Source organism: Lepus europaeus, chromosome 7 (genome assembly GCF_033115175.1).
Source record: "Lepus europaeus isolate LE1 chromosome 7, mLepTim1.pri, whole genome shotgun sequence".
NCBI classification, from domain to species: Eukaryota; Metazoa; Chordata; class Mammalia; order Lagomorpha; family Leporidae; genus Lepus; species Lepus europaeus.
The window spans coordinates 47239637-47252908 of NC_084833.1; the positions used below are offsets into that span (position 1 = coordinate 47239637).

The following is a 13272-nucleotide window of genomic DNA, read 5'->3' on the forward strand; positions in this document are numbered from 1 at the left end:
CAATGCAGTGTTTTTTCTCTCTTTTTAAGATGGGGGTAGCATTTTTCTAAAAGAAATATTTATTTATTTATTTATTTATTTATTTTGAAAGTCAGAGTTACAGAGAAAGAGGGAAAGACAGAGAGAGATCTTCCATTCACTGGTTCATTCACCAGATGGCTGTAATGGCCAGGACTGGGCCAGACTGAAGCCAGGAGCCAGGAGCTTCATCCGGATCTCCCACATGGGTGGCAGGCAGAGGCCCAAACCTGCCTGGGCCATCTTCTGCTGCTTTTCCCAGGCCATTGGCAGGGAGATGGATCAGAATGGAGCAACCGGGACATGAACCGGCATCCATATGGGATGGCAGCACTGCAGGTGGCAGCTTTACCCACTACCCCACAATGATTGCCTCAGCAATGTAGTTCTATATGAGTGAAGCAGAACTCCCCAATACATGCTTGTGTCTTCTTTGCTCCTTCTACCCCTTGCCCCATCCACTAAAGGAAGATGATTCTTTTTTTTTTTTTTTAATTTTATTTTATTTTTTGACAGGCAGAGTGGATAGTGAGAGAGAGAGATAGAGAGAAAGGTCTTCCTTTTGCCGTTGGTTCACTCTCCAATGGCCGCTGGTTCACCCTCCAATGGCCGCTGCGGACGGCGCATCGTGCTGATCCGAAGCCAGGAGCCAGGTGCCTCTCCTGGTCTCCCATGCGGGTGCAGGGCCCAAGCACTTGGGCCATCCTCCACTGCCTTCCCGGGCCATAGCAGAGAGCTGGCCTGGAAGAGGGGCAACCGGGATAGAATCCGGCGCCCCAACTGGGACTAGAACCCGGGGTGCCGGCGCCGCAAGGCGGAGGATTAGCCTATTGAGCCACGGCGCCGGCCGGAAGATGATTCTTAAGTTTCTATCTTCAGCCCTCTTCTCTCTCTGCCATTCATGGGCAATGTCAGCCACATCCATGATTTCAATTCCTATTTTGGATGACTCCTATATATGCAATTCTCACCCTGGCATCTTTCTAGAATGTTTGCTTCTTAATTCCAACTGCCTGCTGGATATGTCCATCTTGATTTCCCATAAATGAGACCAGTGTTGTACAGTTTCATTTGACACCACTCACAGAATGAAATAAAGTTGTGCAATATACCAGACCTGCCAAGCATCTCAAATTTGACAGTTCTGAAAAGAACTTAGGAGCACCTGAATGTTACACCCCTGCAGCTTCTTTCTATTAATGATATAACAAGGGTCATGTTCTCAGTCAGTTTTCTATGGCTAATCAGCTACCTAAAAACTGTGCTCCCCCCCCCCCATTAATTGTCAAATTGTATACCACTTAACTTGTTTAGTTTTCAGAGACTACCAGACCTTTTAAACCTTTTTAGACCTGGAAAGAAATTATAACAAACTTTAAAAAATGTGTTTCATTTTATGTTATACAAGGAAATAGAATTTAGAAGTGTAACTCATGCTGTTTCAGATCTTTACTTATAAATTTTAACAGTTAATTAACTGTTAAGTAAACATTTGTCAGTAAATGGATCTGCTAGTTAATCTGAAATCATTTGAAATATTGGTTGACTAGTTTATAATTAGTCTGTGTGCTTGCAAGGAAATCTTATAATATGTAGCAAATAACAGCAAATAAGGCCTGTTTTCATATAACTTTGATCATAGTGAAGAATCAGTTATTAATTTTTAAAGCAATATATTGAAAATTACTCTATGACTGAAGCACACCAAAATAAAGGTTAAAGATACATACATTCCTATAGTCCATAATGTCAAACAATGAAAATATTTAATAATGAATTTCTTCTAACCTTTGTGATATTTGGTAAACTAGAAATCTTCTAATTCTTATGTATTTTAAGTATGTCTTCAAAGCATCTAGGAGCTTGTTAATATTTATCCAAACCTGAGAAAATTGAACTAAAATGTGGTTCATAATTCTTTATCAGTATATCATTACTCACAGGCATTCTAACTTTGAAGAAAGTTTAAAACCTAGTTGTCAGAATGCCTACATTTCATCATTTGGAGTTATACATATAGTAACCACACACCAACATATACAGAATTATTGTTAGATTTTAAAGTTGGAATCCAAATTGAAAAAAACTAGAATTTTCTAAAAAAAACATATAATAGAACCCATACTTCAATTTCTAAATGTAAAGATACTGTGGTCTATTTTAGTCTGCTTTGTTTTACTATGTAATGTACATTTATGATTTGCAAGTGTGTTATTCAACTAATAAATAACCGTACAATTCATGTTCTCAATGAGTGTTATTGTCAAACATGTTAAAATGGATTTTTATCGATGTTAGCAATTTTACTAGCTTAAGAACTCCATCACATCTTCATACTTCTTAAAAAGCCAATGGCTATGAGATATACTAGAAACCAAACATATCTGGGAGCTTCTTACTGCTTTTTAAAATTCTTGGTAAAGTCTTAATCTCACATACCTCATCTGTTGAAATAAGTCTATTTTGCACTGGATTATTGGAGAAAGTATGTTGCGAGAGGACTTTGTAAAAAGAAACCTTGTTTTCTATGTGTAAAGAATATTTAATATAATCTCACTTCCAATCAGAGAGCCCCATAGCTTCTCATGACTTTATGTTCCTCTAGAGGGATTCACTTTTGCTTTTAGCAGGCAGCATACACATAATGTGTGGGAAGAGCTCAGTCCAATCAGAGATTGAGCCAATGAGAAGATGAATTTAAGTCATTTGGGTGGTTGGTCTATTTTCAGCTGATCTCCGTGCTAAGGCTGTAGTCCTTGAGGAACCCCAGGAGAAAGCTATGCGTGTGTAACAGGATTGCTTCTTCTTCTTCTTCTTCTTCTTCTTTTTTTTTTTTTTTTTTTTTTTTTGACAGGCAGAGTGGATAGTGAGAAAAACAGAGAGAAAGGTCTTCCTTTTTGCCGTTGGTTCACCCTCCAATGGCCGACGCGGCCGGCGCATCGTACCGATCCGAAGCCAGGAGCCAGGTGCTTCTCCTGGTCTCCCATGCGGGTGCAGGGCCCAAGGACGTGGGCCATCCTCCACTGCCTTCCCGGGCCATAGCAGAGAGCTGGCCTGGAAGAGGGGCAACCGGGATAGACTCCGGCGCCCCCAACCGGGACTAGAACCCGGTGTGCTGGCACCACAAGGTGGAGGATTAGCCTGTTAAGCCACAGCGCCGGCAAGATTGCTTCTTTGGGGGACTTGCACTCCTACGTTTGTCTCTCCCTCATTCTTTTTTTTTTTTTTTTTAAAGATTGATTTATTTATTTGAAAAGAGTTACACAGAGAGAGGAGAGGCAGAGAGAGAGAGAGAGAGAGAGAGAGAGAGAGAGAGGTCTTCCATTTACTGGTTTACTCCCCAGATGGCCGCAACGGCCAGCCGGAGCTGTGCTGATCCGAAGCCAGGAGCCAGGAGCTTCTTCTGGGTCTCCCACATGGGTGCAGGGGCCCAAAGACTTGGGCCATCTTCTACTGCTTTCCCGGGCCATAGCAGAGAGCTGGACAGGAAGTGGAGCAGCCGGGTCTCAAACCAGCGCCCATTTGGGATGCCGGCGCTTCAGTCCAGGGCATTAACCCACTGTGCCACAGCGCCAGCCCCATCTCTCTCACTCTTAAAACCCCCTCTCCCTGAACCCCTGTAAGATTGCTAGAAGGATCACTCAGTTCTTGCTGCTTTCATAGATCCAATGACAGATTTAAAAAAAATATTTTCTGCCAGCTTTCTAGTTGTTCTTGGTGCGAGAGTTGGTTAGCAGTTAGCTAGTTTTTCTTTATCAAAAGCAAAAAATTTGACCTTGGAGTAAATCATTTCACTACCTGGAGCCTCAGTTTTTTCATCTATAAAATAATGATTCTAATAATACTTATGCTAGTAGTATTGGGAGGATCAAATACAGTTTGTATGGTCTCCAATACTTTACACTTCTCTCTTATTGAAAGACAAGGTATCTGAATGTGATGCCATCAAATAGTTTCTTTTTCTTTATTTATTTTTTATTTGTATTTGACAGACAGAGTTAGACAGTGAGAGAGAGAGACAGAGAGAAAGGTCTTCCTTCCTTTGGTTCACCCTCAAGTGGCCGCCATGGCGGGAGCTATGCCAATCCGAAGCCAGGAGCCAGGTGCTTCTTCCTGGTCCCCCATGCGGGTGCAGGGGCCCAAGCACCTGGGCCATTCTCCACTGCCTTCCCTGGCCACAGCAGAGAGCTGGACTGGAAGAGGAGCAACCAGGACTAGACTCCGGTGCCCATATGGGATGCCAGCGCCGCAGGTGGAGGATTAACCAAGTGAGCCATGGCGCCAGCCCCATTATCAAATAGTTTCAATCCAGTCTCTTCAAGAACTGTGACACAACCAGACTGCTCCGGGGAAGAATTAGTCAATGGCATGTATACAGATGAAATAGTTGCAACATCTCAACACTTCCAGGAAATTTTATTAAGGGGTATAACTTAATAACACAACTGTAGTTAAAGTATTGATGTACATTAAGGGGTAAAATTATTTAAAAAAAAAAACCAAACAAACTCTTTCCACGATGACTGGCTGCATAGGTTTAGTTCTTCCTGGGACCTTTGGGTGAACTCAGGTTGCTGCCTTGACCTTTTCCCTCACAAATGGAAAACATCCTTATTTCCTAATATCTCCCTTTCTCTTTCACACACCCATACACACAACTTCTCATTTCAGCATTTAAAATCCTAGTCCTGGGTAAAAAATTTAAAACATCAAACTTTATGGTTAAAGCACTTGTCTTATAGAAATGAGAAAGGAGGGGGTGTGCTTAGCTTCTTCATTTCTTGTTCCTTGTTCCCCTCTCACTGGGATGCCTTGGACTTGCCTCTCACTTGGCTGAGGAGTGGCAGTGGGGAGGAGAGATAAGGGATAGAAAACATCTTTTTTGGTCTGATACCGCTATGAACTGGCATCAGCAGTGGTTTCTGTGCTTGGTAAGTGTTTCATGGGGCTGCATTCTCTTGTGGATACTGTGGAAGATTTCTCACTTTATTTCTCAGGATCTCTTGATGTGGATAAATATATCTCTTTGACTGAACTCATTGCCCTCAGCCTCTGAGAATCCAGTGGTCAGTTCTTCCATGGGTGTCATTCACCCCTCCAGAAATTCCCTTGGACAGGGGTCGGAGACTTTCAGTCTCCCAGTTTGCTTCAACATTCATATTGGAGATACTTGGAATTTCTTTATCTTGGAAACCTCTGGGCGCTGAAGACTTTCCCAAAGCATCTGTCTCTCTTTTCTCAACCGTCGGAGTCCCCATTCTGCCACAAGTCATTGGATTTCTCAGCGAGAACTGAACTGAACAGCAGCCTAGGCAGGCCCCAGTCTGGAGGGACGCACACCAAGCTCTCTGAGCAGCCTTGCTGAACGCCTTTCCTTAGACATGAGATGGGCAGGCCTCACACCACATGGACAGCTGTGGCCACATATCCTATTAGAATTCCCTCTCAGCATCTCTGGCCTGTTTTATCGACTGGAAGTCACACGCTGGTTTCTAGACATCTGCTTTGCAAGTTCTGCTTTGGTGGTCTTGCACCTCACTTCCCAAGACAAGAGTAACTTGGCATTTTGTTGCTTTGGGGACTCAGCCAAAACTCAGATGGGAAGGGTTCCATTTTACATCCTATTACATGTATTTAAAAGGAGTCATCACATCACGTTGTGCAAGGCAAATACATACAATTTAATCTGTTTATTAAAAATTTGAAAAGAGAAAGGTACAAAAAGCCTAGCCACAAACAGTGTACCTAGTACTTATGCACGCAAGGTTTCTGCAGAATGTCCAGGGGCTTTGCTTCTGTTCTGAGGGCGGTGAGGGGGGTGGGGGGTGATTTCTGCATTTTTCCCAGCATGATCATGGACATTCTGAAGATGTCAGGGCTCCCAGGGGACTGCCACCAAGTGGCAGAATCACGGAGGAGTCACGGAAGGAAAGAACAGGAAAGAACCCAGTAAGGGCTCATCTAAGACCCTCCCCGGGGCCTGGCAGGCACGAAGGGCGCTGCCACTGGAGGCCCGGGTCAGCGTCGGGCCGAGGGCTCCGGGGTGCTGGAGAGGATCCGCGGTGGGCCCCGATGTGTTCCCAGGTCTAAGGCGCCTTCCCAGTCCGCATCGCCACGCTGCCCATCAGGAAGAGTCTGCCGCACTTGTTGAACCAGCAGCGCTGCCGGCGTCTGGCAAGAAGCCATTTCTTCAAGAAAATCTTTGGTGGGTGAAAACGACCCCGTGTGGCTCATCAGAATTAGGGCAGGGCGGCACCCCTGCGCAGAGGGCGAAGGTGCTAGCCGCCTGCAGGAATGCGCGCGAAGCGGCCCCCTCGGCCCAGCGCCCGCCCGGAGCCCGAGCGGCGGGCGATGCCGGCTACCCGAGACCCTACACTCGCTCCCAAAGGCTCCCTCGGGTTTTGCAAATGCACAGCCAAGCGCGCTCGGGACGGTTCCCCCAAGACACCGGCAGGAACCTTCCTACAGCCTCAGGCTCAATTCCCTCCCGCAGCAACTGGTGACACCTATCCCGGCCTGGTCGGACCCTCTGGAGGCTGTGCGATAAAACCGTGGAGGGCCCGTGTCAGCTACCGAGCGCAGGGAATCTGAATCACTGCTAAAAACGGGGAGGGTGAGGGTAGGGAGCGAGGCCGAGCGGCCGGCAGCGACGGGAGGCCGGGGCGGGGACTCCGCCCGCGCCAGGTCCCCGCAGTCCGAGGGCGCGGCCGCTCGTCCCCCCTCCCGCAGCCAAGCCGCTGCCGGCGGGGCCTCCCCGCCACAGGCTCATCCCCGAGCGGCCTCCCCTAGCTGCCCAGGGTCCCCAGCCCCCGCTTCCGGGAGCGCCGGGGTCTCCGCGGCGCTGGCTCCGCCCCGGAGGACCCGCCCCCGCGCCGTCCCTCCCGGAAGCGCCGGCACAGCGTCCCTGCATGGAGCGCGAGTGGCGCGCTTCGGAGGCTCCCCCCGCAGCCGCCGCGCTCTTCGCCTGGGTACGTGACTCCGCCCCCGGGCAGGGGCAGGGACTGGGGGGCGCGCGGACCTGGGAGCGGCTGGCCTCGGCGTGGGCGGTGCGGGGGTGTGGGCGCCTGAAGTCCGAGCCGGGCCCTGGGCTGGAGGACCCCGGGCCAGAGTATCCTGGGCTGGGGCTGGGGCTGGGGCGATGGCGGGCAGGGATGGGGCTTCGCGGGGCGAGCGACTCCAGGGCCTGCAGGCTGGTGGGGCGGGCACGGAGGCGCTCCGGCGCGGCTGGAAGAGCTGTCTCCCCGCGGAGCGCCCGGGAGGACCGCGTGGAGCGCTCGGTGGAGAGAGGATCTCCCACTCCCGCCTGTGTCCCCGCCCTCCCGTGGCCTGGAGGACCGATGATGCCCTTCCCGAGCCCACGCTGGAGCATCCTCTGGGTGTGAGGCCTGCACAGACCCTGCTTATGGGCCGATGCTCTGCTGCGATGGGAGCTTGCCTGTGCGGGGGCGTGGGAGTTCGAGTGGCGCTGGTTTGGTGCATTGGGAGAGGCAGGGTCATCTTTACGTGCGCCGGAGCGAGGAAGCTTTGTGCATGGGAACTGGCGACGTCTTGTGGTTCCTCATAGGGCGCATCCCAGCTGTACAGGCTCCTTGGCTAGGATGTCCGCGTCGCACAGGAGTTCCTGTCTCTGGTTCACAAGACCTCGCTTGGGGACTGGCACCCTTGTATGTCCCCAGTAAGCATTTGTTCACAAATGAATGAATGTGTGTCCAGCTCGTGTTTGGCAAAGACACAAGAATGAGACTTCGGTCCTTGTGTCGGGGAGGGACACCTATATTGCTGTCAGAATCCGTGTTTATTGTCCAGTCTTTCCAAAGTAGTTGTCAGCCCAAGGTGGCACTTGTTGAGTGTAAGGCAGAAGTTGGCAGAAGGGAGAGAGCACATGGTGTGGCCGAGGCAGTCTGGCTGGCTGAGCGTCTCTGAGTGGCCGAGTGGCACTCAGCTGTTGGGGATCGCATGTGTGCTGTCTCTGGCTGTTTGCGGCCGAGACACTGGCTGGTGTCTGTGTGGACAAATGAAACATCCGACAGAAAAAAAAAACAAAAAAACCCTTTCAGATCCGGCTTTGTTCTGCAATGCAAATATTGCAGAACTCAGCCAGCTGCTGAGCTTGGAGGCCTGATGGTGTGTGTTCTTGCTGCTGCGTAATCACTCTGTGGGGGTGTGTACCTTTGCTAGGACTCCTGCAGAAACCATGGCAGTCTGGGAGGCTTCAGCCGCAGCAATCCTGAGCTTAGCAGCCCAAGATCCAGGTGTCATTGGGCATGGTCTCTCCTAGGGCTTCTCTCTTGGCTTCCAGATGGCCACCTTCCCACGGTGTGTGTCCTCACGTGGCTTCTTCTTGAGGCCTGAGCACCCCTGTGTCTCTTCTTTGAAGGCTGGCGGTTGTATTGGATTTGGACCCCACCCTTATGACGTCTTCTAACCTTCACTACCTCATTAATGAGGCCCTCTTTCCTTTTTTTTTTTTTTTTTTTTTGACAGGCAGAGTGGACAGTGAGAGAGAGAGACAGAGAGAAAGGTCTTCCTTTGCCGTTGGTTCACCTCCAATGGCCACCGCGGCCAGCGCGCTGCGGCCAGCGCACCGCACTGATCCGAAGCCAGGAGCCAGGTGCTTCTCCTGGTCTCCCATGGGGTGCAGGGCCCAAGGACTTGGGCCATCCTCCACTGCACTCCCGGGCCACAGTAGAGAGCTGGCCTGGAAGAGGGGCAACCGGGACTGAATCCGGTGCCCCGACCGGGACTAGAACCCGGGGTGCCGGCGCCACAAGGTGGAGGATTAGCCTATTAAGCCACGGTGCTGGCCCAGGCCCTCTTTCAAGATACAGTCCTATCCCGGGGTACTAGAGGTTAGAACTTCAACAAACAGATTTTAGGGGCACCCAGTACAGTCCGTAACAAGATGGTTTACCTCATTTTGGGCTTGTGGGTGTGTGACACGACTGAAATACTTGTAAGGAAGGGAGGCAAACATCATTTAAATAGGTTACCCTAACTCTTTCTTCGTCTTGCTTTATCCTGGATTTAGAATCTCTTGCTGCATTTCATAATTTGAGTTCCAGAGTGCCCCGTGTCTCACTTTTCCGTCACATCCTCAGTAGCCTGCAGCCCTGGGAGTGGGGCAGCCACAGACATCTCAGGGCTGGCTGAGAAAAGCTGCGCCTTCACACACACTTCTTGCCATGCCGCAGTCGTATCTCTCCAGGGTAGGGGCTCCTGAGGTCTTATATTCATTTATAAAATTCATTTACCATATAAACAAATGCACCTCTTCCCTGGGGCCAGCCTGGTTTCAGATGCAGGGGAAGTAGCTGTGAGCAGAGTTCCTGCCTGCATGGAGCTTACCTTCCAGTGAGAGAGGTAGACAGTAAGTAAGTAAACATATAGTGTGATGTCAAGGATTGCTAGGAAGAAAAACTAGAAAAGGGAAAAAGTGATGGCAGTGTGCTATTTTAGATAGGGTCATGTTAGTCTCTCACTAGGTAAAACCTGGACTGCTTCACCATATATGCCCTTTTTATGCCTGCCTGTCTTTCTTTCTTTCTTTCTTTCTTTCTTTTCTTTTTTCTTTTCTTTTCTTTTCTTTTCTTTTCTTTCTTTCTTATTTGAAAGTCAGAGTTAGAGAGAGAAGGAGAGGCAGAGAGAGAGAGAAAGGTCTTCCATCCGCTGGCTCACTCCCCATTTGGCTGCAGTGGCCGGAGCTGCGCTGATCTGAAGCCAGGAGCTTCTTCCAGGTCTCCCATGCAGGTGCAGGGGCCTAAGGACTTGGGCCATTTCTTTCCCAGGCCATAGCAGAGAGCTGGATTGGAGGTGCAGCAGCCGGGTCTCAAACTTGCGCCCATGTGGGATGCTGGCACTGCAGGCGGCAGCGGCTTTACTCGCTATGCCACAGTGCCAGCCCCCTTTTTTCTTTTGTCTTAGAGACACATTAGGGATTAGTGAAAGGAGCAGGGTATCCTAATTGTTACCTACAACCCTGGTAACAGGGTAGCCATAGGGCTTTCAGGGCTGACCAAGTAACAATGGAAAGGTACTTCACCTCCCTGAGGCTTGAATGCAGGTACTGTGTTATGGGACACGGGTGTCCCAACTAGAATCTTAATCACTAGGCCAAAAGTCCACTCCCAAGAACATATTTTAACTTTAACTTTTTACGTATTTATTTTATTTATTTGAAAGGCATATACATACACACAGAGAAGGAGGGGGAGGGGAATGGCGGAGAGGGGAGAGAGGAGAGGGAGGATGATTTCCCATCCACTGTTGACTCCACAACAGCCAGGACTAAGTCAGGTTGAAGCCAGGAGCCAGGAACTCCTGGCTAGTAAAGATAGTAAAAGTTTTGCTGCTCGTTTCTAGGAAGAATCAGCTAGGAGATACTTGAAAACATTATAAGATTTCTGAAATCTTTTCTTTAAAAATTTATTTGAAAAGGAGAAAGAGAGAGAAAGAGATCTTCTGTTCACTAGTTCATTCCCTCAATGGCCAGGGCTGGGGCAGGCCAAAGTCAGGAGCCTGGAACACCATCTGGGCCTCATGGCAGGGGCCCAACACTGAGCCCATCTTCCACTGCCTTCCCAGGCACATTAGCGGGGAGTTAGATCAGAAGCAGAACAACCAAGACGTGAACCGGCTCTCCAGTATGGGATAATAGTGTCGCAGGCAGTGGTTTTACCCACAAGGTCAGTCCCAGATTTCTGAAATATTAGTATGATTTTCCCTGCAGGTCCCCGATCTCTTATCATCAAGTCTAAATTTACTGGACATAAGACTATTATCTCTACCCATTTGTTATGTTTGTACTTTTTACTGCAGAAATATTCCTGTTTTGCTTATGGGATGCTGCCTCTGGACCTTGCTGCAGTATATTTGATGTGTGTGTATGTGTATACATATGTATGTGTATATATGCACACACACCATATTTTTTAAATTATGAAATTCTGACTCTGGCTGTAAGGGTGTCAGATTAGGGATTATGGACTTCTTTATATAATAAAAACAGTAGATATTTGCCTATCAAGGGGAAATCTGTTTCCTGACAGGAATTCTTGGAGTCACACAACACTGGACTTGGAGAAGCCCTTGGAGATCATTGCAAACCTTTGAGATAATGGTGCACCTTGCCTGAGGACACAAATCCTTCCCTAGCTTTGATTACAGAAACACATCTCCATCTTCCCAGCGAGGTGTGGGGAGAAGGGATAAGAACCAGCTCCAGAGTGTTTCCTACCCACTGTGTGCCCCTTTCTCTCTCATTTTTTTTCTTCCCTTAGCCTCCCGAGGTAGTTGGTTTTTATCAGCAGAAACCCTGTCTCCCAGTGGCAGCTGGGTGGAGCATCGCGAGGGAGACGTTGAGGAGTATCACAGGATAAGTCGTGGATGCTGAGCACCCTTCCTCCATGGAAATCAGGATGTTCTAGGCATGGACCCACCATCTAAATGTGGGGCGCTTACAACAGCCTCTGAGAATGTGCCTCTGGAACCGCATCTGTTAGAGATTCGGGAGGAATGTCGGGGTGAGGGAGGTAGAGACAGGTCGATAGATGTTGATGGTTGTGGTTCCCACACTCTTTCATCCTTGACTTCTCTTATCCATAGGGTGCAAATAGTTATGGGCAACTTGGCCTTGGCCATAAGGAAGATGTGCTTCTGCCCCAGCAGCTGAATGACTTCTGTAAATCCAAGTGCATCAGGAGGATCACAGGAGGAGGCGGCCATTCTGCAGTTGTCACAGGTAACTTCCCTTATTAGCCCGTAGCCTCTTGGTTTTCCTTTTGTGTGTGTGTGTTTAGCCATTTTCTCATGGGATGCTATATTGCCATCTTTCATCCTTTTGTATTTTGCAGAGGAAAATGTTTTTGAGAAAGAGCCAAATTACCATTGGAGTATCCTAGATTTTCAGGCCTAGGACTTCAGAGATCTTTTAGGCCATATTCCCCTCCACCCCCCACCTGCCTTTATAAAAAGAAGCTTAAAGAGGAACACTGGTTTCTTGAGGTCACAAGACAAGTTAATGGAAGAGTTACAATATATACCATTTTATACCATATGTTACTATTCAACTTTCATCTGTGAATTAGAAGTCTTTGAAAATAGGTTAAATAGTCCTTGAGAATAAGAACCTTGTAATTCTGTTAATCTTCCCTCAGAGCACCTAGGATAGTGCTTAACAAGTGCTACAAGTGCAACAGTATTGCAAAGGAGGGCATATTGCGTCTGGTTAAGAACATGAGCTCTGGAATCCAACTGCGTGGTCTGGGAATCATTAGCTGCATGGCCTTGGGCAGATGATCGCTGCATGCCAGTTTCCTTATTTGTCACCTAGGGATAATCATAGTGGATGAAGAGAGTCATTGAGCTAATGGGGCTGCATTATGACTTTCCTTCTTGGCACTTTTGTCTTTATAGACCCCTTCTTTCATAAAAGAAGTCTTTAAAATTTTATTTCATATCTGTATCCAGCATAAAGATGAGTATAAGCCAGCTTGGATTTAGTATCATAAATGCATTACCATTATGTTTGCTCATTTTAAAAGAATTTTAAAATTAACTCATTCCCATGAGCCTCTAAAAGTACTGTAGGCTGTGGACACTGTGTCTAAAGGATAAATTGGCTCTGCACATAGAGTTCTTAGAATAGGACTTGGCACATTCTTACGTGTTGAATGCATGTTGGCTTTCCTTGGTCCAGCAGATGCTTAGTTTGGTGATGGAAGGGCCACTGCTCCAGGACTTAGCGTTTCCATTTGGATACTAGATCTGAGGCGGTTGATCTGTCATTTGGCTCCAGACATGTTAACATACATAGCTTGCTAACTGGTGTGGAAAAAAAGGTATTGGTCTGTGACTCCAGATGCTTGCTCGCTCTGGTGGTGCTGCTTTCTCTGTGCCCACTGTCACCTCTGTATTTTGTAGATGGAGGAGGCCTTTTTGTGTGTGGCCTGAACAAAGATGGGCAACTGGGACTTGGTCACACAGAGGATGTTCTCTATTTTACCCCTTGCAACTCCCTCCTTGGTTGTCCCATCCAACAGGTGGCCTGTGGCTGGGATTTTACCATTCTACTCACAGGTGAGTTGACTCCTAGGTAAATCTTTATCACTGCAACGGCTTTGGGTGAGAGCATCATGCTGATGGTGGTCATGGGTTAAATAAAAGCTTCTTTGTCGTTAAAGCACACACACACACAGATGTTTTCTGTGTTCATCAAAGAAAATTCAGGGTGCCTTTTAAAGGAAAGTTATTTTTTTT

At 48.0% G+C, this 13272-nt stretch overlaps 1 protein-coding gene across 4 annotated transcripts in view; it reads left to right on the forward strand.

Annotated features, from left to right (window-relative positions):
- The first annotated feature begins 6902 nt into the window (after window positions 1-6902).
- The window catches only part of SERGEF (secretion regulating guanine nucleotide exchange factor), a 245340-nt gene continuing 238970 nt past the window's right edge, over window positions 6903-13272 (forward strand). For 3 of the 4 annotated variants that reach the window (XM_062198088.1, XM_062198085.1, XM_062198086.1), the window contains exons 1-3: window positions 6903-6986; window positions 11620-11755; window positions 12937-13092. In XM_062198088.1, the coding sequence (XP_062054072.1) occupies window positions 6927-6986; window positions 11620-11755; window positions 12937-13092 (352 nt within the window). In that variant the 5' untranslated portion in view covers window positions 6903-6926. Of the gene's footprint in view, window positions 6987-7669; window positions 7694-11619; window positions 11756-12936; window positions 13093-13272 lie in introns of those variants that run through there. The other variant, XM_062198087.1, reaches the window with a different exon arrangement.